We start from the raw sequence: 27,533 nt of genomic DNA, 5'->3' as shown, positions 1-27,533 counted from the left end.
TTTTTGTAGCTATTTAAATACTGTGTTTCTAAACCACTCAGTTAAAAGTAAGCAACAATTGTTCACTTAGTTGAGTGTTCAGAATAAAAGCCTAGTGGGGAAGTCAAGTCCCTTAGGACTGAGGCGCTGGTCTGAAGGTTGTCCTGTCACTCATCACAGGCTTATCTTCGTATTTGACAACGTTGTTACTATGGACTGAAGATCATTCTGTAACCAGGAGCGCAAACGAAAAGGAAGAACTTAGCATGAGTTTCACTTTTCCCGTTTAGCTTAGGTTAATTTCCTTTTTTAAATCAGTCTTTATTTATGTATCGCTTGTGTCTGTGCGCATGTATGCTATTGTGTGGGTCACCATGGAAGCCACACGTTCTCTGGAGCTGGAGTTATAGCAGTTGTGAGCTACCTGATGTGGGTGCTGGGAACTGGATTTGGGTCTCTGGGAGAGCAGCAGATGCTCTCTAGCCCCCGTTTAGCATAGATCTTAAAATATACCCTTTGGCGGTTTGATTTACATATACAGTGTATCCTGATTCTCTCCAACCCAGTTCTCCCTCTCACGTTCCCTGGTCCCACCATTCCCAGCCTGCACCTCCTCTTTCCATCTTGGTTACAGTTTCAGAGGGGCCATGCCCGGGCTGGTCTAGAACCTCTGCGCTTCAGTGATCCTTCGGTTTCACCCTTCAAAGTACCTGGAGCTACAGGTGTTCACCTCCCAGTCTCCAGTGCTGCCTCTTGATGTTTTTAACATTTCTTTCCCCCCTTCCAAATAGCTCTGGGATTTGAATCAAAAAGAATGCCGAAATACCATGTTCGGTCACACGAACTCAGTCACCCACTGCAGGTTCTCACCAGACGATGAGCTCTTGGCGAGTTGCTCAGCCGACGGGACTTTAAAGGTAAGCTTTTGAGCAGAGCCAGAGGGCTTCAACTTTGGAGAAGCCCTTATGGTTTGGGGTGAGTAGGAGTTTCTGTCGGTGTGACTAGTGTTCCAAAGCCGTGATACAAACGTGAGATAAACAGCCTATACAGAGGGAAGCGTCATTTATTTCTGTTCGCAGTCTCAGAGGTTCTAAGCGGACCCTGTCTCTGTGCCTGTGCCGAGGCAAGTGTCTTGTGGCAAGGAGCGTGTGGTGAAAGAAATTGCTTACCTAATGGTGTCTCGGATGCAAAGCAGGACATAGGAAGGAACTGGGGTCCCACTATTCCCTTCAAGGGTTACCTGTTAATGGCCTAACTTGGCTTCTCTAGGCCCTTATCCTTGAGGCTCTAAAACACTGGTTCTCAACTTGTGGGTCATGGCCCTGGTGGCAAACCTCTGTCTCCAAAAGTAACAGAGGAACAAAACTGCAGTTGAGAAGAAGCAAGGGAATAGTTTTATGGTTGGGGGTCACCATAGCATGAAGAACTGAATTAAAGGGTCATAGTATTGGGAAGGTCGAGAACCATTGCCCTAAAACCTACTGTGCCTGTGCCACAGACCGGGAAGCACACCTTCAGTTCCTAAGCCCTTTGCAGAGTTCCAAGATCTAAACCGTGGCAGCATTTTATATGTTTGTCATACTGTTAGTTTCGAATGCTTTATAACTAGAGTTTAAATTCTTAACTTTAAGCATATATTATGTCTTAAACATGTACTCATCTTGTGTTTTTAGAACTGTAGTCAAGAGGCAGGTTAACTCTGCTTCTGGCTTTCCTGAAGGGTGTAAAACCCGGTCTTGTTTTTAGTTTAGTCTTATAGAAGAGTCTGGGGAACGCCACAGTGGCGGGAAAGGGGGTGTGCTTGGTGTTTTATCTGTCACCTTTGGGGTCTTCTCAAACGGTTTCATTTCTCCTGTATTTTCTTTTTCTGGAATATTTGGTTTTGGATTTTTATTTTTTCCCTCGCCTTTCATCATTTTCCCTTTCTGGAAGTTTCTTTTGCTCCATTTCCTGGTATTTTAAACACAACAGTATTTTAAAACTTTGTTCTCAGATTTTTCAGTACCTGTGCTTAGAATTAGATTTTTTTTTAAATATTACACTGCTGTTTCATGACTATATTTTTTTCTTTTTGCCAATATGAATACATTTTTAGTTTCTGCATACCTTTTAGAAATCTGTCTTCAGTATCAGATCCCTTGCTATCTGCTCCTGGGTGGCACTGTAATACCGAGACGCTGACGTGGTATTGTGTCTCCTCTTTTTGTATTTGAAAACAATATTTTGTGCATGAGAACGAGAGTGGCGGTGCCGTGGTGTGCATGTGGAGACAGAGGACAATGCCCAGGGGTCAGGAGCCAGCCCCCCCCCCCCCCCAGCCGTCTGCAGGCTCGGCTTTCATGCTTTGAGGGTGAACTCCTGTGGTAATCTTTTGTCCTGATCATGTTGAGTGTTCTGAGAACGTTGTTCCACTTTCTGGTTGTCCTGAGAAGAGTCACTGGGACATACCGTGGTATCTAGGCAGAGACGGCAGATGGAATATGTGCTTTATCCTAATGTCCTCATTTCCTCGTTACTGACCCTGCCCTAACTGGGGTAAGCGTAGTGTCTGGCATATAGACCCTTCACTCTTAGGTTTATGTCCTTCTTGGACTGCAGAGGGAGAAGGGGGTCTCAGTGGATCTTTAAAAAGCCCTTCTGATTTAGACTCTCTTTCTAGAAGGAACTGGCCTGCACTTTCAGATCCACTTAGATTCCTGCTATGAGTTCGTTTGGCTGATACCCCATTGCGGGCTCAGGATTCAGGTTTTAGGAGCCCACCTACCTTTCTTCTTTCCAGCCTTTACCACACTTTTGTTATCCCTTCACCATTTTCTTTATCTTGTGGGTTATGGCTAAAGAAAAAAAAATCCTTTTACTGTTGTTTTACATGGGTTTGGGGAAGGGCATTCAGGTGAATGTATTTTTACCTAAGTAAATAAAGCTAAGCTTTATTTCTTTTAGTAACTTTCTATACATCTGTGCTTAAAACTCTACACAATCTGTATTTTCACTTATAAGATTTTAAAGATTGTGCATTTGACATTCACTATGTGTTAGGTACTATACTAGGCTTTTAACCCTATCCTAGGGTTTTAAATACTGGAAGAGAAAAGTGTGCTCCATAGTCTGGTTATTGAGAGTGAAGTTAGGGAGGTGGTAAGTGGATAAACAGAATGACAAAATTATGTGCAAGATTGATTTCTCTTCTTTTTATTTTAAAGATTTTATTTTTAAATGCGTATGTGTAACGTTGTGTATGACTGACCATGCTTGTGGATTGCCAGTTGTTACAAACCAAAGGCAATGTTTCCTCCTCCTTCTGAAACTCAGTATCAGTAGTTCAGCAGTGAGGGCTTCGCCCCTTGAGCCTCTTCTCCATCTATGGCTGGCCGATTCCAGGTTCCCTTTCCTAAGTTACACTGTCTGTCTGTCTGTCTGTCTGTCTGTCTGTCTGTCTGTCTGTGTCATTTTTTGCATGTGAGTGTGTACATGATCAGCATGAGTATGGAGCCCCAGGACAGCTTGCAGGAGTTGGATCTCTGCTTCCTTCTACTGTGGTGGATTCCAGAGACTTTGTGCTTTTCCCTGCCGAGCCGTCTCATTAGCCCTCGGGGCCCACTCAGGTTTCAGTCCAGCGGGTGTGAGTGTGTGATAGAGCATAGCCCTAGCTTGCCCAGAAGATGGCGCTTTGCTGCCTATCTTCCTATCTTCTAGCCCGTGCATCCTCTCCACACCCTCAGCTGTGGTGTTGTCTGGGCCTTGGACGAACGGTATGAATGTCTTTCTTGTTTAGGACATCACTGTTCCCAGCGCGTTGTCAGACATGGGTCTCTGCATTCCCCGTCATTTCATGGTGACTATGTAGACACTTTTATTACCAGTCTTCAGCTGATGGACTCAGGCTCATTCTGTTTACCAGCCAGTGGCGTGGCCACTGCACAGTCCTGAGCTAAGAAATATTTGTGTCATGTTGGTCACTAGCAGTGGGGGACAGGCATCACTCCACTCAGGGATGGTGTTGATGGTGGCTTTCCCACAGAGCTATTAAGCCAGTGTCACTGGCTCTTTGCACAGCGACATGTGGAAAATAGAGGTCCTGCAAAATGATGTTAGATAACAGAGTGTCAAGGTCAGAGCCTTGTAAGGCTTTTACCGTCTGAGAGAATAAGAGCTGTAAAATTATTTATGCCCCAAAGGCTCTGGGATTTTCTAAGCTTGTTGTAGGATATCATGTAGATAAGCATGCGGTTTTTTTGGACCTCAGAGAGAAATGATCTTAAAGCATTTTAGTTAAAGATTGTTACTTAAAGCACACAAGGGCTTAGGGTGCACAGGGGCCCTGGGTACAGTGCAGTGACCTCCTCCTCAGAATGCAGTGGTGTGGTTGAGTCATCTCCTGATGTGTGAAACTTTATTGTTGCTTGCTAGGGGCTCAGTCAGGTGCAGAAGCACATCCAGGGTTGGTAGGTGTAGTAAAATTAGATTGTGTCAGCTTGCTTTTAGTTCCTAAACCTGAGTTTGTCCTACTAACAGTATGATCTCCCATTGATTCTGAATGTTAGGACCAAAGAGTCCGATACTTGGTTGTTTCTTTTTAAAACTTGGAAATTACTTTATTTAGTGTGTGTGTGTGTGTGTGTGTGTGTGTGTTTCATGACATGTTTGGAGGTCAGAGGACAAGTTGGCCAAGTTACTCTAGCCCTTCATCATGTGGGTCCTAGAGATTGAATGCAGGCCACCAGGTTTGGTGGCAGATGCTTTCACCCACCACTGACCACTGACCCATCGTGCCTGCCTTCTTTCTGTGTCAGAGAAGGCTAGCCATGCTAGTTCCTGTTGCCTCTTTATTTTACACAGTGTAGACACAGTTGTCCCAAGGGGAACGTGTTAGGGTTTGGCAGCTTTTTTTGGAGTGTTTTGGGGGTATCATGTTCCAGGGCATGGCAGCCAGAACACTGCTCCAGGTCTGAGAGAGTGAGGGCACATCTTTTCAGGGGCTGTTCCAGAGTAAGGCTTAGAGTATTTCGTATCCCATTCCTCAGAGCTGGTTAGTTCTGTAGCGCTGCCAAGCCTCAGCTGTCACAGCGGAAGCCATGTTCCTCCCAGTGTAGCTTTCAGTATAGTTTCTCCTTTAGGGGTCTCATTATCACTGGATGCCCAGCAGGCACCCGGCCCAGCACAGTTTCCTGCTGTACTTGAGGGAGATGTGAAGTGCGTCCCCGGCTTGTCCCAGCAGAGGGCAGCAGCAGACAGCTGTGAGTCCCTCCCACGCCCGTCCTTACTGTCCACACAAATCTTTAGCCTCTTCCACACGCTGCAAGGCCCAGTTCACAGTTTTTTCTTTTTTTTTTTTTTTTTTCCTCTCTCTCTCTTTTGAGATGAGCTCTCAGGTAGCCCAGGCTGGCTTCAAACACCTGATCCTCCTGCCTCAGCTGAAAAGTACTAGCATTCTAATGTGTCAAACTGTGCAGGTCACTTAACTTTTTATTTAATTTTACTGACTGTGGGGTTTTGTTTGCTTGTTTTTTGCAAAATGGAAGCTTTCTTTCTTCCTCACTTCCTTCCCTCCTTTCCCTGCCTTCCTCTCTCCCTCCCTCCCTTCCTTTGTTCCTTTCTTTTTCTCTTCCTCCCTCCCTCCCTCTCTTTCTTTTTTTCTTACTCACTTTACATCCACACCACAGTCCCCTTTCTCTTCTCCTCTCAGTTCCACTCTGGCAAATTTCTCCCTCCATTGCTCCCCCCACTTCTCCTCAGAGAAGAGGGAGCTCCCCCTGGGTACCGCCTCACCCTCAGACATCGAGTCCCAGCAGGATTAGGCACACCCTCTCCCACTGAGGCCCAGCCTCAGGCAGTGCAGGTAGAGGAAGGGGATCCAGTGGCAGGGAACAGAGACTAAGCCCCCGATGTGCTTGTTAGGGACCCACATGAAGACCAAGCCGTGCACTTGCTACAAGTGCGTAGGGGACCTAGGTTTCGTTCCTGCAGGAAGCTGGATTTCTTAATTTAAAAACTAATCAAAAAGTCAGGCCTACAAAGAACATCCGTTAGGTGGAGCGTGTTTGCATGGCCTTTAATCTAGTTGGAATTCTAGAGGTGTGTGTTGGGAGTAAAGCAATTTTAGTTTTTTTTTTTTTTTTTTTTTTTAAACAGCTTTGGGATGTGAGATCAGCAAACGAGAAGAAAAGCATTAATGTGAAGCGCTTCTTCCTGAGTTCAGAAGACCCACCAGAGGACGTGGAGGTGATCGTGAAATGTTGCTCCTGGTCTGCAGATGGCGACAGAATAATAGTGGCAGCAAAAAACAAAGTCCTCGTAAGTCCTGCCATCTTAACCCACCCTGAAGACGCAAAGTTTCAACCTCTGTTACGTTTTTTCCTCTCTAGTCTAGCTCTGTGATGTGGAGTGGGCTTCCTAACTGCTCTCTGGGGGATGTGGGTGGGAGGCCTTGTGAGAAAGGTCACAGTCACACTAGTCAGAAAGACTTTGTACTTTCCCGAGGCACACGGTGTGAAACAGCATAGTAAAGTTGCACACGACAGAAGCAGACTGGCATGCCAAGTCCAGTGTTCCTCCAGTTTATGATTTTCAACTTCTTATCTTATGTGCATGGGTGCTCTGGCTACATAGATGTCTGTACTGCATATCTGATGCCTGTGGAAGCCAGAAGAGGGCGCTGGATAGATACCCTGGAACTGTACTTACAGACGCTTGTGCTTGTGAGCTGTCATGAGTGTGTACTTGGAGTGGAAACCCAGTCCTCCGGGAAGAGCAGCCATTGCTTTTCCCTGCTGAGACGTGTTTCTGACCCCACCCCAAAGATTATTTAAAAGAGAATACTTTCTTCATCACTTACACACGTTTAAAATAGGTTGATTTTTGGTGATTTTCAAATTACCTTTAAAGTTGTTTTTAGTTATGTCTATGGGTTGCGTCTGTGTTCGCACATGAGAGAGTGGAGGAACCTGCTAAAGACAGAGGCATTGGCTCCCCTGAAGCTGGAGCTACAGTGACTGGGATCCTGCGCTGGGAAACGAACTTCTGTCCTTCTGAAGGACGTGCGTGCTCTTAACTGCCGGGCCCATCTCTTCAGCCTCTCAGAATATATTTTTTAAATCCCTTTGACAATTTGATGGTTCTTATGAGAGAAGTACTCCTTAAGAACTGAATGAGGGGTTGGGGATTTAGCTCAGTGGTAGAGCGCTTGCCTAGGAAGCGCAAGGCCCTGGGTTCGGTCCCCAGCTCCGGAAAAAAGAACCAAAAAAAAAAAAAAAAAAAAAAAAAAAAAGAACTGAATGAAACAGTGAGATTTTTTTTTTCTTTCTTTTTTTTTTTTTTTTTTTTTTTCCGGAGCTGGGGACCTAACCCAGGACCTTGCGCCCGCTAGTGCTCTACCACTGAGCCAAATCCCCAACCCCGAGATTTTCATAAAGTAAACAAAGATAGACAAAAAAGTAAATGGTAGGTCTCACGCTGTCTTCATGGTCTGAGTACTCATCGACATGTGTAATTTTTTTTTTTTTTTTGGTTCTTTTTTTTTTTTTTTTTTTTTCCCGGAGCTGGGGACCGAACCCAGGGCCTTGCGCTTCCTAGGCAAGGATTAGCACTGAGCTAAATCCCCAGCCCCCGACATGTGTAATTTAAAATGATGTTGTGGTCTAACAGGAAGCTGGGCTCTGAGAGACACAATGGTTTGTTCAAAGCTGGATTGCGAGAACCAAATCCTGTAGTTCATGGACATTCTGTCCTAATTCTCATTTTATTTTCTTTTTTCTTTTCTTTTTTTTTTTTTTGGAGCTGGGGACCGAACCCAGGGCCTTGTGCTTGCTAGGCAAGCGCTTTACCACTGAGCTAAATCCCCAGCCCCCTAATTCTCGTTTTAAAAGGCATGACACATAGGTATTATAAGTCAGTGGTACCATCATATTTATATATAAAGTCATCGAGGGACTGGGTATGGGTTTGTTTCCTGATTTAGTAATTGCGAACCTGACTTTTTGGTTACTTGCGGACTTAGGCCCCTCTAGCAGGAAACTAAGAAGAAAAGCATGTCCTTTTGTTTTAAGTATGTTAAAGTCTGTAAAAATAGAATATAAACAATTGAATTTGTAAAAATTTGAAGATTCAACACTTGATTTTTGTTGCAATAAAAATATATAATGTAGGGGCTGGGGATTTAGCTCAGTGGTAGAGTGCTTACCCAGGAAGCGCAAGGCCCTGGGTTCAGTCCCCAGCTCCGAAAAAAAGAACCAAAAAAAAAAAAAAATATATATATATATATAATGTACAGTTTGCCATTTTAAAGTGTTTTTTGCTTTCTCTGATATCTAGGCTGTGAATTTAGGGTCTTATAAGATATAGACAAGCACTTTACCATTGAGCTACAACCGCAGCTCTTTTTCATTTTTACTTTGAGATAGCATCTTGCTCAATTGCTTAGGCCAGCCTTGAACACACTAGTGTAGCCTAGGCCTGCCTCAAACTTGCAGTCTCTTACTCCAGAAGTCTCCTTAGTAGCCGGAATTAAAGATGTTCCCAGTTTTTAAATGCACACCATTGGCATTATAATCATAGTCGTAACACAGCGCAACCGTTACCACTGCGTGCGTCTTCCCTCCCTCTGTTCCTTCCTCCCCGCTTCTCTCCTTCCCTCTCTCCGTCCCTCCATCCAGCTATCCTGCCTTGCCTTTCTTTTCTTGAGAGGGTCTCTGTATAGCCCTGGCTGTCCTGGAACTTGTTCTGTAGATCAGACTGGCCTCAAACTAGCGATCCCCCTGCCTCTACCTCCTGAGTGCTGGGTAAAGGCATGTGCCACCACAACCTGGCTACCACTCTATGTTTTTAAAAAATGCCATCACTCACAGAGAAACTCCATTACCACTAATAATTCTCCGTTCTCTGTCCCCACGCCCAGGTGACTAATAGCATGATGTATGAATTTGTCTGCTCTGGAAATTGTACAAGTGCTGTTATATAATGCCGGTCTATTTATGCTTGACTCATTTCACTGAGCATACTGTTTTAACTTGAGTTATAGAATATATCAGAACTAGACAGTCTTGCTCTCTCTGTCTCTCTGTTTCTGTCCCATGTCCTGTCCCGTTCCCCCTCCCTCCCCCCGTATGTGTACGTGAGTAGTCACTACATTTGAAAAGCACCTTCTTCCTCTGTACAGGCTGCCGGCTTTCCCCACCTCTTGGCTATTGTGAAGGACGCTGCGGTGAACTTGTGTCATGGTTTTGAGGAGGGGTGACTTTCCCACAGTGGCTGGCACCATTTTACATTTGTACTAGCAGGAGTATGAGGTTGTCAGTGTCTCCGCATCCCCGATAGCACTGACCGCTATTTTTCCATTTAAAATTTTATTTATTTTTCATTAAAATTTTATAGCCTTTGAAGTAGGTGTGAGGCGGTGGCTTCATTTACATTTTCCAGATTAGCATCTCCTTCTCCCTGGCTAGTGCTGGGAATGGAACCCAGTGCTAGGCACACACTCTACCACTAAGGTAAACTTCCAACCCCAGGGGAAGATCATTTTAAAGCACTCAGAAGATCTATTCTGGTGGAAAAGGAAAAGAATACATATTGTATAAAACACCTTGTTTTAAAACCCTATAGACAGATTCCTAAGTAGCCTGCTGAATTAGAGACCTTAGGATCCCCTTACCCTATAGAGGATCCTGTGTAGCCTGCTGAGGTAGTGACATTGGGACCCCTCATCCGTGTGTGGCCGGCCCACTCTTGTCTGCTTCACTCTTGTCTGCTCTTCTTTCTCTGCTCCTGTCCTCCTCCTGTCCTCGGTCATTTTCTCTGTTGTCATTCCCCAACTGGGATGGTTTTCTATTTCACTTTTGCCATTTCTTTCCCCCAACACTCTTAAGAACAACCTTCCCCAGGAAACATTTAAATATGACTTCCTGTGCTTGGTTTCCGGCCTTCCCTACTTTGCTGCTGAGCCTCTGTGTGTGTCCCTGCGCTGTGCACTCACTAAACCTCATCGTAGCTCCCACTGGAAGCCCTTGTTCTCGCCCTGAAGACTGTCTCTGCCACAGTCCTAAATAAGTAGACCGAATCAACTTACCATGTGCATATGAAGCATATACACTCTTACTGTTTGACAAAACCATTGAAAGAACATACTCCATATGTGATAATCTTTGAAGAATTGAAGTGAAGGCTGTTTTACTAAAAATTAGCTGTTTATGGTTAATTCTAGTGGAGTAGTTTGGCCGCCCTGGAGAGAACTGGAACTGACTCAGCTGATTTCGTTTCGGCGGGGCTTTGCTGTGTATTGTTTTGAGCACCTTTGCTCATGAGTATGCATTTTCTCTCTTGAATCAGTAGCGTCAGGGAGAAGAACTGTTCTGCCTGTTAACTTGACTGGCCCGTTCGTGCACGCACAAAGGTTGTGCTTTCTTCAGGCCAGCTCATCTGTGATGAATTTTCTTCTACAGAAGATAGCTTTCAAGATGAGCTATATTTTAAAACGATGCCTAGGGTGTCCCTGCATCTTATTTATGGCTGTCAACATCCATGCGGCCATCAGCTAACAATAGGATTTCAGGACTTGTAGTTTATATTTGAGATAGGGGAGCATCTATTTAAAAATAAGTTCAGATTCAGCCAGGTATAATTTACAATGCTTTGTTTTTCATAGATATCTCTTTATTTCGACAGCTTCTTGATATTCATACTAGTGGCCTGCTGACTGAGATCCACACAGGTCATCACAGCACCATCCAGTACTGTGACTTCTCCCCCTACGACCATTTGGCAGTGATTGCCCTGTCTCAGTACTGTGTGGAGGTGAGTAGTTGAATTCAGTGCCTTCTGGGTCCCCAGGGATCCAAGGGTGACAAGAGTGGCCGCCTTTCTCGGAAAATTGTGTTCCCTCATAGCCTGATAACATGAAGCTTGGGGTAGCCAATTATATGACTAGCTTTGTTATTTTAATGTGAGTGAAGACGTGATTGTACAATGATGGGAGGACAAGACCGTTTGCCTGCATTTATTGAATATCTAGTGTGTGCTTAGGACTGAGGAAACTGTGGAATGATCATTGGTTTCTGAGGCATTTCTTTTCGTTTTAACCCCTTCCGTGTGTGTGTGTGTGTGTGTGTGTGTGTGTGTGTGTGTGTGTGTCTGTAAGTGTGTGTGTGTGTGTGTGTGTGTGTGTCAGTCTGTCTGTGTGTCTGTCTGTGTGTCTGTAAGTGTGTGTGTGTCAGTCTGTCTGTCCACTTTTGCCCCTAGTTGTTGGGATAACAGGCACACACAGCCATGTTTGGTCTTTTATATGGGTATTGAGCATTTGAACCCAGGTCCGCATGCTTATGAGAAAATGCTCTTACTCACTGAGCCCCTTCCCTTGTCCCCTCCACCCAATGTCTTAAAATTGGCATATAAAGTAATACCTATGTATTGTATGAAATAATACAATTTGTTAATTTTCATGCATGCACTTTGATGCATGTATAGACATGTGATACCTCATAAGCGGTATAGATACAAGCTGCCTTCTCGGATGTGTGTGTGTGTGTGTGTGTTTGGTGTAGATGTGTGTGTGGTATATACATCTGACAGAGTGAACATGCAGAGACCTGAGAGCATCTTCCTCCATCCCCTGCCTTCTTACTGCTCTGAGACAATCTCACACTGACCAGAAGCTCACTGTTTTGACTATGCTGGCTGGTCAGGGGTCTCTGTGTCTCCCACTTGGTGCTGGGGTTAACCCCAGGCTAGGCTCATATTCACTATGTAGCCAAGGATGACTCAGAGCTTCTGATCCTTCTGCCACCAACCAAACCACACCCCCAGACTTTGTAATTAAAAAAAAAAGCTTCGATTTATTGTTTGAGCATTTCCTACATCTAACTCTTAAGTAGAAAATAGTGTATGTTCTTTATTTTTTCTTTTAACAGTTATCATAGAGCTTAGTTATTTGGGGAATGTTTTTCTCATCTCATTTTGCATGTGACTACTTATAGTATATTCTGTTAGTTTTCCTACCACTTTTTAGGTACTTTCCTTATGAACACTCTATAATTTTTTTTTGAGAGAGAGAGAGAGAGAGAGAGAGAGAGAGAGAGAGAGAGAGAGAGAGAGAGAATATGTGTGTGTGTGTGTGTATGTGTGTGTGTGTGTGTGTGTGTGTACCCAGGGCTGTGTGCTCACTAAATATAAAATGTATCAGCTGACCTGTACCAACATAGCAATTCTTGTTACTTCTGTTTATTTACTATTAAAACTATGATTGTATAATGAATCATTTATGTATAATGCAGTTTTAAATTTTGATAATGCGTTTTGGGGCTTTATCTGTAGAATAGTACCACTGGGTCATTATCGTTCTTTCTGGTATGTTTGCCACATTCAAGTGTTTGTGAATGTGACTTCCTGTGCTCTCTGCTTACTCTGTAGTTGTGGAACATAGACTCCCGGGTAAAGGTGGCTGACTGCAGGGGACATTTAAGTTGGGTCCACGGTGTGATGTTTTCTCCTGATGGCTCCTCGTTCTTGACAGCTTCTGATGACCAAACAATAAGGGTGAGAAATACTGAGATTTTTCATTTCAAACATTTGAACTAAATTTATAGAGAAAGAAAAGTTTTGGGAAGTACTAAGGGAGGTCAAACACAGAGCTACTAGGTGCATGTGTATCCTGGAAATGTGCTGTTCCGTGAGTCATGTCTCCCTCATCCCGACATCTCAGCGACTGCTGAGCCGGGCACGGATTCCGGGACGTCTTGTCGTCTTCCTCTCGGGTTCTCATAATAATTACATGAGAGTTCTCTGAGCTCATGTGTCTCACCTTCCATTATTCATGTCTCACCCGTTCACTGATGTGGCCGGGACACACACACACACAGTCACACACACACACAGTCACACACACACACACACCACACACACACACACACACTCACCACACACACACACCACACTCACCACACACACACACCACACACACACACCACACACACCACACACACACAATACACACACACAATACACACACACTCACCACACACACACACCACACACACACAATACACACACACACTCACCACACACACACACCACACACACCACACACACACTCACCACACACACACACACCACACACACACCATACACACCACACACACACACAATACACACACACACCACACACACCACACACACACACGCACACAATACACACACACACACACCACACACATACACACCACACACACACACAATACACACACACACCACACACACCACACACACACACGCACACAATACACACACACACACACCACACACATACACACACAATATACACACACACACTCACCACACACACACACCACACACACACACAATACACACACACATACACACCCACACACACACATACACACCACACACACACACAATACACACACACACCACACACACCACACACACACACGCACACAATACACACACACACACCACACACATACACACACAATATACACACACACACACTCACCACACACTCACCACACACACTCACCACACACCACACACACACTCACCACACACACACACACCACACACACACACACACCACACACACACCACACACACAATACACACACATACACACCCACACACACACATACACACACACACAATATACACACACACTCACCACACACACACACCACACATACCACACACACACCACACACACACAATACACACACCACACACACACACACAATATACACACACACTCACCACACACACACACACACCACACACACACACAATACACACACACGCCACACACACACAATACACACACACATACACACACAATACACACACACACTCACCACACACACACACACCACACACACACACAATACACACACACGCCACACACATACACACACACCACACACCACACACACACACACCACACACCACACACACACACACCACACACACACTCACACACACCACACACACACATACACACACACAATATACACACACACACTCACCACACACACACACACACCACACACACAATACACACACACATACACACCCACACACACATACACACACACCATATACACACACACACTCACCACACACACACACCACACACATCACACACACACACACAATACACACACACACCACACACATACACACACACCACACACCACACACACACACACACACCACACACACACTCACACACACCACACACACCACACACACCACACACACAATACACACACACATACACACCCACACACACACATACACACACACAATATACACACACACACTCACCACACACACACACCACACACACCACACACACACACACAATACACACACACCACACACACACAATATACACACACACACTCACCACACACACACATCACACACACCACACACACACACACACCACACACACACACAATACACACACACATACACACCCACACACACACACCACACACACAATATACACACACACACTCACCACACACACACCACACACACCACACACACACACAATACACACACACACCACACACTCACACACACACACACACCACACATACACACACACACACACACACACACAATACACACACTACAGTCTCACTCTTATTTTGTTTTATTGGTGTTGGGGATTATTATGTCATTTTTGCTCCAAAACAGACAGCAGCTTCTTTGCTCATCCCAGTTAATAGACTCTTCTAAGTTTGCTGTCCAGCTCCTCCACCATACGATCAGACTGTCCTTCAGTTTATTCCCATAGATAGCATTCCCAGACACCCTGCTTGTTCTGTTCTTAAGTAGCTCCTTATGTTTGGTGAACCTTACTTTTGGCTTTCTACTTAGAACCTTCACCATCTTAAGGTCTACTCAGGCCGTCTTTGTTTAGGGGAATACCTGTCTCCTTTCATGTTATATAATTCTGTGTCACTTTTGATTGATGCCTATCAAAATCTGACTTAAAATATAAATATGATTTTTTCCATAGTCTAATGTTCCACTGCCCCTTGACTTATTTGTATATTTTAGGATTACATGCAGCTGTTTGAATCCAGAAATACTAGTTGGTGCTGGTAACATCCAATACAGTGTTTTATACAAATCATAGCCAAAATAATTGTTACTATATGTCACACATTGTGTAAAGTACTGTGCATGTTGGACTTACTAATTCTCACAAAAGGAAAAGAGCATGAAACATTGGGTGCAGGAAAAGCCCAGAAAGGCCAGTGCTACTACTATATGTACTGTCTTCCTAGACTACTTCTATATGTACTGTCTTCCTAGACTACTTCTATATGTACTGTCTTCCTAGACTACTTCTATATGTACTGTCTTCCTAGACTACTTCTATATGTACTGTCTTCCTAGACTACTTCTATATGTACTGTCTTCCTAGACTTGACCTAGAATATAAATCAACTCACGGCTTCCCTCATCAAGAAGGTCTTGTTTATAAAAGAAAGAAAGAAAACTATGCCAAAGCACAGGTTGTTTAGTGACTTATGATTTATATTCTGCTGTGCACTCTGTATTGTACTGTAGATGGGTGTGAGCCTGGGCTAAGCTCCCTAATGTCACAGCTCTTTTGTTTTGTTTTTTTTATTTTTTGTTGGTGTTGTTAAAGTAGAATTCACCGAGACATTTTGACTGCAGAGCCCACAACTCATGTAATAGTAACTATTTCTTAGTATAGGATGTAGTAATACATGTTTATTGTTGTTTTGTAGCCTAAGAATATTTATATCTTCTGCATTAAATGTTACTCATCATTTGTTATCTTGCTTTAAGGCTAAGTTGTCTGTACAATATCTCAGGGATGACTGATAGCACACAGTTATTTTTAGTTCCTTTATCTCTTACTCAGGTCTGGGAGACAAGAAAGGTGTGCAAGAACTCTGCCATTGTGTTAAAGCAGGAAATAGATGTCGTGTTTCAAGAAAACGAAATGATGGTCCTTGCAGTTGACAACATAAGAGGCCTACAAGTGAGTATAATTTAAAAAGTATTGGAAACATTGTTTGGGTGAACTCATCCTTTTCTTCCTGTTTGTTTTGGGTTTAGAATCAGGCATAATTGTGTGAGCCTACCAGGTGCCTATGGTAACTGAGTAACTGCGTGGCTCTTGGGCTGAGGTTTGGAGAATTGAGTATGCCAGTTTAGAATTAAGGTGCTACCTCCCCTTCTTTAACCTCGTTTCTCTCTTGAGACTGTCTGCAATCACGTCTTTTGATTTGCACAGGATCTTGGGCCCTCCACAAAGACAAGCTTGAACTTGCTCACCGCAGTCTCCAACTGAACATACTAACTGAAGCTTTTTTTTTTTTTTTTTTTTTTTTTTTTTTTCAGGGAAAGGAAAATAGTGTCTTTAGGAACACAAATCATCTTAAGTGGAGGAGTCTTAGTCATCAGAGCTGAGGTGCAGGGAGCTAGACTGTACATACTGAGTCATTCCTGCTTATTAATTCACTTAGTCACACATTTGTTCAAGAGTTTGGAATACTTGCTAGTCCTGGAGAAGGAATGGGCTGTGTTAATAATATTAGAATATCTATGTTGTTAGGGATCCAAGCAGCTTACCTGAGGCTGATTTCCCTGTGGCTTCAGACAATAGTCCCAGAGATCCTCTGATAGGAACAGTATCTTTGAGCCTGTGAGTGGTTATAATAGCAGATACCCTAAGGGACATTGCCATTAGCAGGTCACCACCACTGAGTGGGTGGCCCAAGTAAAGTGGCCTCTGAACTGAAGGAGGTGCAGCATTGGAGGTGCTGGCAGCAAGAAGAGTGCTCACTTGATACAAGCCATTGTCTTTATGGTGGCTAGGCCATACAGAATGGTCATTAGACCTTCATTGCAGTTATTGTTGTGAGGAGCTGGGTGACTGAGTTGTGGTTAGGAGGGGTGGTAAGGGCAGCAGCCAGAGACAATATGTCCCTGGACTCAGTGTGGCTCTTACATAAACTAGCCAATGATCCCCTTCCCTCCTGAGATTCTCTTGAGGGAGAGAGGCCTGGAGAGGACAGAAACCCTGTCATAGCTGAGGATTAATAATTCTTGGGATGATTTCTTATGTTATCTTTGAGCCTTTCATTAATACTTAGATAAAAAACAATCTGTATTAATGTCATATCCGTCACCCTCCTGCCCCCATGGTGGTAATAGGGATCAGACCCAGGGCCTTGTGCGTGTGAGGCAAATACTCTGAACACGGAACTAAATCCCCAGCCTTTTCAAGACCTTACGAGTTTCTAGGGAAGGATTTAGCACTGGCAATCTTCCCTGTTGGATTTCCTTTTCCTTTGTCAATTTTTTGTTTATTTTTGATATATACGTGTGTGTCTACCTAAATACCCCTGTGTGCAGTATTCACAGAGGCCAGCATTGCATTTCCTGGAGCTGGAGTTACACACCATTTTGAGTTACCATGTAGGTGCTGGAAACTGACCCCTGGTTCTCTTCAAGAGCAGTATTTGCTTTTAACCACTGAACCATCTCTCTAGCTCCAGATTTTATTTTTTCTTGAACATCTGTTTTTATTTAATATAGGGAGCAAGAGAACATGTGAAGGGTGGGACAAAAAAGTGAGGTAGGAGCGGGAGAGGACACATACATGGAGAGTTAGGGAAAGACCAGCAGACAGCAGGCAGAGCTGGTTTATTAAAGCTCCAGCACTCAGGCTGGTATAGCACAGAGAACCCAGTGTACTTGAGCTTAGATATAAACCCTGACTAAGACAAATTGGTACCAGGAGTGGGGTATTCCTGCGACAACCTGATTGTGTTTTGGGGAGGACTATGGAGGGACTTTGGAACTTTGGCCTAAAGAGCCATTGGGTGTTAAGAGCTCTGTGGGATGTTCTGTAGGAGCTTGGAAGAGAACAATTGTTGAGAACAATGCAAACGGTGGAGGCCTGGCTTGTGAAATTTCAGAGGGAAGATTAAAGACTTTTATCAGGGCCATTGCTGTTTTGATTGTGAAGATTCTGTGGTTTAGCTGGGGCTGAAGAATCAGCTGTGATTAATAAGATACCAGAACTACTAAAGTGAAACCTTTGCATTACTGGAACTATTGATGCTGGTTGGCTGGAACTAAGAAATCTGTGGGCTGGTGGTCTTGAGTTTTATAAGAAAGCAACCTGAGCAAGTCAGGGGAGGTGAGCCAGTGAGCAGCACCCCTCCATGGCCTCTGCATCAGCTCCTGCCTCCTGCTTCCTGACCTGCTTGAGTTCCAGTCCTGACTTCCTTCGGTGATGAACAGCAAAGTGGAAGTGTAAGCTGAATAGACCTTTTCCTCCTTCTTGGTCATGATGTTTGTGCAGGAACAGGAACCCTGACTAAGACAAGTGGGTCTGCGAGGATAACTGAAACATGTCACTTCTCTGAAGCTCACTTGTCACCTTCCACCTTCAGCAGTGTGTGAGCTTGATCCAGGCTAAGGCGCAGTCTGCGTTGAAGAGAACATGTTAGGAACTTGTCCTCCACTGTTCTGGTTTCAGAGTGAAGTTATAAAACATCTCTAAGTTTGTCTTCATTTGTATTTCATAAGTTCGCACACCACCTTCTCAATACGTTGATCAATATTCTGTATTTATGGTATGAATTTGGACAGGAAATTGAATGTGAATTCCCTCCTTACTTTTTTTTTATAGACAGAGTCTTTTGCTTGGGATATTTCTATCATAGTTCTTTCCAAGATCACTGTATCCTTGCTTGTATTAATTAAAATCAAACCTATACAACCTTTCAGTGATAGTTGTCATAACGAGAGGATGACGAAGGTTGCCTGATTATAAAAATGTTATTTTGTTGAATGTCAGTCACAGTTGTCAAGAGTTTAGAGGTCAGTTTAACCGACAATTGTAGTTCCATTAGAGTAAATGCAGAATTTTTAATTTATTGATTAAAAGAAGTGTTGAATTTGATTTTTGTGGAGGAAGATCAGCAGTTTCCAGTAGTTCAGTCTTCCTTCGGTGATGAACAGCAAAGTGGAAGTGTAAGCTGAATAGACCCTTTTGACCGTATATACCCGTTACCGTCTCTCGTCTCTTTTACACTTCGATTGAACCCCTCCTTTTTCCAACAGATTTTTACCTACTGTGCCGTGTGTGTCATGTGTGTGTCCTACTGAGGTTAGTATGGATTAGGGGTTAGTTACTGGGGTATGGCAATCAGTCAGTGGTGACACAGCTGAAGAAGGTGACTTCCTCTCTCCCAGTATTCATTAACTGGCTGACAGGTCCTCATGGAGGGGTAGTACCTCCTAAGGCCCTCGCCCATTATTAATGAATTTGTTAAAGGGCCTAGTCTCACGTAGAGGGATTATGGAGGTGACCATAGTTACTGTAATTTCATGCATGCAACAGTTACATCATATCCAGGAGACACTGTTTTATAACGCACTTCTTTATTATCTAGCTTTTACACTCTTGTAGTCCATGGTGTTTTCTGAGCCTTGGAGGAGGAAATGTAGGTGTGGGTATAAAAATACATATTTAGACTATTTGGAAGGCAGTTTGACAACACTTCTGTTTAGCAAAATAACAGTAGGTAGGTTCCTGCTTAGAGCCCGTGACCTCCTAAGCCGTGGGGTTTTGACCACTAGGTTTCCAGTACCAAGCATGAATTCCCTTTATGGACCAATCCATAAACCCAATCGAAAGAGCTTGGTTATCTGTTGTAGTAAATACTTAAAATCCCAACCCAGGGCTTCTGCACCACCTTGGTTATGGAGTTCCTGGATGAAGACACACTCATAGCCTTTATATTTCCAACAAGCCTTAACCAGCACAATAGCTGGGTAGCTGCCTACCCTTCAAGCTGTGAGAATCTCCTTTCCTATCGATAGCTCTGAGTTATTACTTACTGTTATGCTCCATCTGGGCTGCCCTTATCTCCAGTTGGGCAGCCCTCAGGGCCATGTTTTTATGACTCAGCTAACCCATAGCATCTTCTCTCTCTCTCTTGCGTGCGCTTTCTTCTTTTACCTCATGGTGGCCTTTTCTTCCTCCTCCTTAAAGCCCTCAAAACCTCAACCCCACCTCTGTCTCTTATGCCCAGTCATTGGCTGTTGGCATCTTTATTTACCAATCACAATTAAGTGGTGACAGGGCCACTTACCTAGCATCTGCTGATTCTCTGCTCTCTGGGCCCAGTCTTGGGTCCCCCAAATTAGCATTAGAATACAAGCATCTTTAGGCCACCGGATAGAAGCCATTCTACTTAACAGGTCTGTATTGTATCATGAAGTGGCCACAGTTAGGTAAGAGCATGAACTACTCTTCTTCTCCCTCAGCCTGAAGTAATTTAGTCTTGATTTTAAATATCTAATAGATCCGAGAATTTTGGGCAAACTGTTATAAAGGGAAAGCTACATATTATTAATTAACCTTATAATCAGTGTAGTGGAAATAATTTCATTGTGTGTGCCATGCTGAGAAATAATTCAGATTTTTAGATCATAAGTTAGAAAGGTATCTGATAATTGGTTTAAGCTTAAGAATTATTTCCTGAGGTTATATCTTTTAATTGAGGTACCCTTTTTTTATTTAAAAAAAAACCATTAGCATTAGGTAGAGGTTATGAAGTTGGATAATCTTAGTTTAAGTATTACAAGTTCAGTGACACGAATTATGCTTTCAACTTTCTTCTGTAAGATCTATTTTCCTACCCTCAGAAGGAAAGAATCTTAATTTATCCTGCTTTGTGAGTGATTCTCGGAGTATATAAATTTCAATTTTGAGTTATCATTGTGTGTAATGTCTGTCTCTGGCCTGTTTCACAGTCCCTTTGAAGATTTCAGAAAAGCGTATTATAGCAAATGATAACCCTATTAAAATAGGCTTTGAGAAGGAATAAAAGACAGGATGTGGGGCTAGCTGTGGGACTGCGTATCAGACAGATGTGTCTCAGGTGGAGGGGCACAGCAGCTACTTTTCAGACCTTTTTAAAGCTTGTTTTATTTTATGAAAATGGATTTGAGCCACATAAGTGAAAGAAGATGAAACCGTAAAGTGCTAAATACAGCTGCCGAGTTTAGGATCCGTTTTCGTTGTCTCCCCGAGAATTCTTGGCTATTTTCTGTGCGTCTCCTCTGAAGAATAACAACAGAAAGATGCATACACAACCTAATAACTGACTGGCCTGTTTTTGTTTTTTTTTTTTTTTCATTAGCTCATTGCTGGAAAAACAGGCCAGATTGATTACCTGCCTGAAGCCCAAGTGAGTTGCTGCTGCCTAAGTCCACATCTTGAGTACGTTGCATTTGGAGATGAAGAGGGAGCCATTAAGGTACTCAGTTCTAGTCTGGGAGCTGACTAACCATTTGCTTGGCATCGCACACCCGTATACTAAGCAGATCTTTCTGGATTTACTGGTCACGTTCCATAGACCTCCATTAGTGTCTTCTCATGGTACTCCAGCTTCTCGGGCTTTCTGTGTTTGTCATTATCTAGTTGTCTTGCTGTTTTATACATAGTAACAAGCTAAACATGTTTAGCCCACTGTACAAAAAGCATCCCCTCTCTTAGAACTAGCCATGTGATGTCATTTCTAGACTTTCGAGACTGTCAGTCCAGGACCCTCTGCCCACTGCTCTCCTACAGTTACTGTTAGGTGTATAGCTGTCACCGAGTGACATTCTACACTCCTCTAGCACACTAGCTGTCACCACGAGACATTCTACACTCCTCTAGCACAACCAGTACAAACGAAGACTCAGACACTGATGCAGAAAAGCTATCGCAGTGGAAATCGTTTTGTATGTAGATACCTGACCTTCATCACATGCCGAGTTCATCACAAGAGCCCCTGGCGTCCAGCTGTGGAACTCAGGGAACACTGGCTCTTCTCCCCTTTCCTCTCCTAGGCTCTTGGGAACCATGGCATCAGCCACGTTTATTTACCGTGGGGCCCTTTTCATAAGGGATTACACACACAGTCTCCAGGTCACATCACTTTACGGGAGTAAAGGCTTGCACACACAGTGTGGAAGGAGTGATGTCAGTGCTGCTAGGTCTCCCTTAGCAGCTAATAGCAGGGTGCAGTCAGCTAAGAACTGTGGAGTCTTTGCTAACATGCGAGCAAGTGGTTAAGCACAGGATTGTCATATAACTAGATGTTTCCTTAGTTTTCTCCCAGCCCCGTCTTTTCGTATTATTTATTTTGAATGGGTCCATGGTTTCTGTTGGTTCATTGGTTCCCAGCACTCACATGACAAGCCACCCCCTATAACTCCGTTCCCGAGGATCTAAGGCTGCTTTCTGACCTCCACACACATGAGACACACGTGTGGTACACTTAACACTCATGCAGGCAAACTTAAACATGTAAAATAAAGCAAACCTTTAAAAAGTAAGAAAGAAAACCAAACAAACCCGTACCTATCTTTTTTACGTCCTTACCTTCCTCGCAATTCTCACGTAATATAAAGATGCATCGAACTATTTAAAAATGCCAACATTTATGTATTTTAAAAGTCTTTTAGTGTTTAAAAATGGCAATTTTAAATGGTCCACCCCAGTAGCTGCTGGTTAACTGTTCTGGATCCTTTCAGATATCCAATGTCTTGGATGTTGGGTACTGTGATTCTTGTTTTACAGATGTTTGCTCTCCTAAGTCCCACAGCTCTCATAAGTGGCAGAGCCTAGCATTCCAATGGAGGTCTCTGAATGAACTGCTCAGCAGTCAGTGCCACTCTGCCTCCCCTGTAGAGATATTGACCATTCCACTCTTCTGAGAAGGCCCCAGTCACATTTCTCTTTGCTTTTTGAGGATCCGTTTTAGAGGTTAGATTTCTAGAGTCTTAAATTACAGCACCGTCTTCTATATTATTTTAATTGGGCAAATAAAAATAGACACACACACACACACACACACACACACACACACACACACATCCTCACACCCATATGAGTTCATTTGAAAGCATTTTTGGTATAGTCACCCTGGTTTGAGTCTGTGCTACAACACCGTTTTCTATGTGTGTGTTTACAGGCCACAGTACTGGTGTGGAGAGCTAAGGCTAGCTTTTGGGGGGACGGGTCAGTTCCTTCCTCCCACCATGTAATCCTAGCAGTCAAACTCAGGTTCCCTGCTAATGCAGCAAGCACCTATCCACCGGCCCATCTCACCAGGCCTGCGATCACCTTCTGAGTCCCCACTTGTTCTCCAGCCTTCCACACTCCTGTGCTCCTGGTGCCCTTTGTCTCTCCTCATTTCTGTTCTCCTGAAGAGCTGCCTTGTATTGTCCAGGGAGTTTGTCCTTTGTTCTTTCTCGCTCACCATAAAGTGCCGCCTTTTTTTTTTTTAAAGATTTATTCATTTATTATATATAAGTACATTGTAGCTGTCTTCAGAAAAACCAGAAGAGGGCATGGGATGTCTTTACAGATGGTTGTGAGCCACCATGTGGTTGCTGGGAATTGAACTCAGGACCTCTGGAAGAGTAGTCAGGTGCTCTTAACTGCTGAGCCATCTCTCCAGCCCCCAAAGTGTCGCTTTTATTATGGACACTGAGCCTAGACTGTCAACTGCTCTTATGACTTGAGTGCCGAATAGACCCATTGGTTCCTCTTGGCATTTGGCCTTTCCAGTGAATACTTGATTGGGGCTGGGGGTGGGGGCAGGCGTGTGCACGGCATCTACATGTAAATACATTGTTGGGATAGAGCATCTACATGTATATACATTGTTGCGATAGAGCATCTACATGTATACACATTGTCGGGATACAGCATCTACATGTATATACATTGTTGTGATAGAGTACCTACGTGTTGCTTCATTTCTTTGTGCTAATTTCTTGTGTTCTTTTTTTGTTTTGAAGATTATAGAACTTCCAAACAACAGAGTTTTCAGCTCTGGGATTGGGCACAAGAAAGCTGTACGGCACATCCAGTTCACAGCTGATGGGAAGACACTGATTTCAAGTTCTGAAGACTCTGTGATTCAGGTAGTGGATGAATACGAACTAACACTGTACTGTTGGAGAGAGGAGCAACAGAACACTTCTGTGCTAAAGCTTGGTCACTTAAAGACAGTATTTTGGTCTACATTCCAACTGTACGCATGCGCTTTACAGAGTCCATTCATGTATTTATCCTGGCTTGCTATTGATATTTGTATGTATAAACATATTTTTGCCATTTTTATGTAATTTCTTTTATTTTCATAACTGAATTCTGTCCTAAATTTTGCTTTGTTTTGTTTTTTGTGTCTTTATTCTTCTTTCCTGAGACAAGGTCTTGCTCTGTTGGCCTCTATGGCCTAGAACTTGCTCTGTGCAGACCAGGCTTTCTTTGAACCTTTGGCAATCTTCCTGTCTCAGCCATGTGAGTGCTGGGATGACAGACATGGATGACCACTGTGCCCGGCTCCAGTTTACATCATTTATCCTGTCCTATTAAGAATAACACTTGTTGTGGTGATAAACTTCTGCCAAAAAGAAAAAAATTACATATATGGAGACTTTGAGCTTACTCTATATTCTTTTAAACTTCGTTTAATTTTCGTTAAGTCCTAGTCCACACACTCAAGTTAATATGCCACTTATTACAAGGCTCGCCGAGAAGAACAGACCCACCCACCGCTTGTTCTTCAGAACCACCCCTGGTAGGTTTTAGATGCTTAGGTATCTTTAGATCTAAGAGTTCGTGTCTCCGATGTTTACCTCCATGCCTCCATATGGCATGCTTGCCCAGCTCGTCTTAATTTCCCACTTGGAGAACTGCTGAATCCAATAGTGAGGGCTCAGCGTTTGCCCTCTTCCCACCTTGCTGGTCTCCAACACGCGTGCATGCATACACGCGCCCAGAGCCATTCATCAGACCTGCCGTCACAGCGCTGTGACAATTGGTGGGAGGTTTAGCTCCTCAATATCATCACCGTGACCAAGGAGACAGAATACGTAAGGGTTTCATGAATGCAATTCCTGTCTGTTCGTTCTTTCTTTCCTTCTTTCTTTCCTTCCTTCTTCCTTCCTTTCTTTCTTTCTTCCTTTCTTTCTTTCTTTCTTTCTTTCTTTCTTTCTTTCTTTCTCTTTCTTGTATTTTTATGTTAAGATAGGCTCTTCCCATGTTTCCTCCCTCCCTCCTCCCCCTCTCTCTCTTTCTTTCTTTCTTCTATTTTTATGTTAAGATAGGCTCTTCCCATGTTTCCTCCCTCCCTCCCCCTCTCTCTCTTTCTTTCTTTCTTTCTTTCTCTCTCTCTTTCTTTCTTTCTTTCTTTCTTCTATTTTTATGTTAAGATAGGCTCTTCCCATGTTTCCTCCCTCCCTCCCCCTCTTTCTTTCTTTCTTTCTTTCTTTCTTTCTTTCTTTCTTTCTTTCTCTCTCTCCCTCCCTCCCTCCCTCCCTCCCTCCCTCCCTCCCTCCCTCTCTCTCTCTCTCTCTCTCTCTCTCTTTCTTTCTTTCTTTCTTTCTTTCATTTTTATGTTAAGATAGGCTCTTCCCATGTAGCCAGGCTGTCCTGAACCTCTCTCTATGGCATATGCTTACTGGTTTGAACTCTAACCTCTTGCCTCAACTTCTTGAATGCTGGGATTACAAACACACACCCCTATCTCATGGTTGGAAACCCAGTCGTAATATAGTTTAGAAAAATTCAATCTTTGAAATACGTGTGACTGGAAATTATTTTACCTTAAAACTTTAACGGTATTACTTCACTTTTTGCCCTAAGTTCTATTGAGAAGTCTAAAGTCGTTTGTTTATTTGTTTGTTTGTTATTGGAACAGGATCTGACTCTGTAGCTCTGCCTGGCCTGGAACTCACTCTGTAGACCAGGCTGGCCTTGAACTCACAGCACTTCTCTTGCCTCTGCCTCCCAGTACTGGGACAAAAGGCACGCGCCACCATTCATGTCTTTAGATCTTTGTGGAAGATTTTGAAATCTTCCCTGTGGCCTCAGAGCTGTGAGATTTCGTGATGGTGTGCCTTGTGTGCACTTGCTGCTGTCTATTTTGTTCATTCGGGGGTCTCTTTCAAGGAGACTTACTCTTTATTCAGACTTCGCTTAACGTTATTTATTCTTTTTCTTTTTCCTTTTCCATCCACATGGATTCTCCTTTTGTCAAACTCATTAGTCATATATTTGGTTCCCAGGCTAATCTTCTTGTCCTTGGTTTTGGTTTATTATTTGAGGCAGGGTCCTTTATAGCCCAGGCTGGATTTGAACTTACTACGTGGCTGAGGATGACCACTGCCTCCATTTCCTAGGGCTAGGCATGTACCATAGCACTTGTAGTCTCTCCCCTGGGTTTAAACTTTCTACACTGTGCTTTATATTCCAGAATTCTCTTCAGCTTTTATATTTCCAACCCTCTTACTGATTTTTTTTTTCTGTCTCTATCATATCAGTTGTAATGGCCAAGAACTTCTTTCTTTTTCTCCTTCTTCCCTCCCTCCCTCCCTCCCTCCCTCCCTCCCTCCCTCCCTCCCTCCCTCCCTTCCTTCTTTCCTTCTTCCCTCTCTCCCTCCTCCTTCCTTCCTTCCTTCCTTCCTTCCTTCCTTCCTTCCTTCCTTCCTTCCTTCTTCCCTCCTTCCCTCCCTCCCTGTTTTTGGGATAAGGCTCTCACTATATAGCTCAGGCTTTACTTTGAACTCGTTGTGTAGCCCAGGCTGGCCTCGAACTCAGAAAGATCCACCTGTCTCTGCCTCTTGAGCCCCAGGACTAAAGGCCTGCATCACTCCTCCCTATCCTAGCAAGTGTTCTACTGGCCTACACTCCTAGTTTTATTTAGTTCATATTTCTTAACGATAGCAGCTTTTAACTATCCCAGTAAAGACTATCTCAGAAAACCAATTTTGCTGTGTTGTGTCTTTGAGAAGGTGTAGGACTGAGATGAAATTTGGCTTTAATACAAACACTTTATTGTAGGCTCCCACGATGCTTCTTTATTAACTGTGAAATTCATATAGTAGTCACATTTCTTCCTCTCCAGATGTCTTTGAAATGGAGGAAATTTAACTACATCAGCTAAATCCTGTCGGGACATTCTATATGGTGGGAACTTAAATTCATAGGGTTTTATGACTTGTCTGGAGGTATTCTCAGCCAGAGGGAGAAATAATTTTTAGAAATATTTTTGGAATAGGAGTTATTTTAAAAAAATACAAGTTATGCTTTGTCTTCTTTTTGTGGACTGCTTAGAATGATTTTTATATGCACAGAATGATTTTTATATGCACAGAATGATTTTTATATGCACAGAATGATTTTTATATGTACAGAATGATTTTTATATGTACAGTGCTTTTAAAATGTGCTTCCCTTATGTGGGCGCTCATACTTTATGGGGTCATGTGGGGGTCAGAGTACAGTGTGCAAGAAAGGCTTCTCTTAAAAAATATGGGCCGCTGCTGGGTGTGGTGGTGCACACCTTTAATCCAGGCACTTGGGAAGCAGGGGAGGGTAGATATGAGGCCGGCCTTGTTTATAGTGGTGAGTTCCAAGACTACCATCGACTGCTTCATGATTTGCCGGTCATTTTTCCACAGGATACACGCTAATCTTTGGATAG

At 43.5% G+C, this 27,533-nt stretch overlaps 1 protein-coding gene across 2 annotated transcripts in view; it reads left to right on the top strand.

Moving 5' to 3' along the window:
* The window catches only part of Apaf1 (apoptotic peptidase activating factor 1), an 85,380-nt gene that overhangs the window by 43,501 nt on the left and 14,346 nt on the right, over positions 1-27,533 (top strand). For both annotated transcript variants that reach the window (XM_087559173.1, NM_023979.2), the window contains 7 exons: positions 771-896; positions 6,112-6,273; positions 10,636-10,764; positions 12,376-12,501; positions 15,884-16,003; positions 21,189-21,305; positions 23,842-23,967. In XM_087559173.1, the coding sequence (XP_087415299.1) occupies positions 771-896; positions 6,112-6,273; positions 10,636-10,764; positions 12,376-12,501; positions 15,884-16,003; positions 21,189-21,305; positions 23,842-23,967 (906 nt within the window). The remainder of the gene's footprint in view (positions 1-770; positions 897-6,111; positions 6,274-10,635; positions 10,765-12,375; positions 12,502-15,883; positions 16,004-21,188; positions 21,306-23,841; positions 23,968-27,533) is intronic.

Source organism: Rattus norvegicus, chromosome 7 (assembly GCF_021556685.1).
Source record: "Rattus norvegicus strain SHRSP/BbbUtx chromosome 7, alternate assembly SHRSP_T2T, whole genome shotgun sequence".
In the NCBI taxonomy this organism is placed as follows: Eukaryota; Metazoa; Chordata; class Mammalia; order Rodentia; family Muridae; genus Rattus; species Rattus norvegicus.
This window is presented reverse-complemented; position numbering and strand designations above follow the sequence as displayed.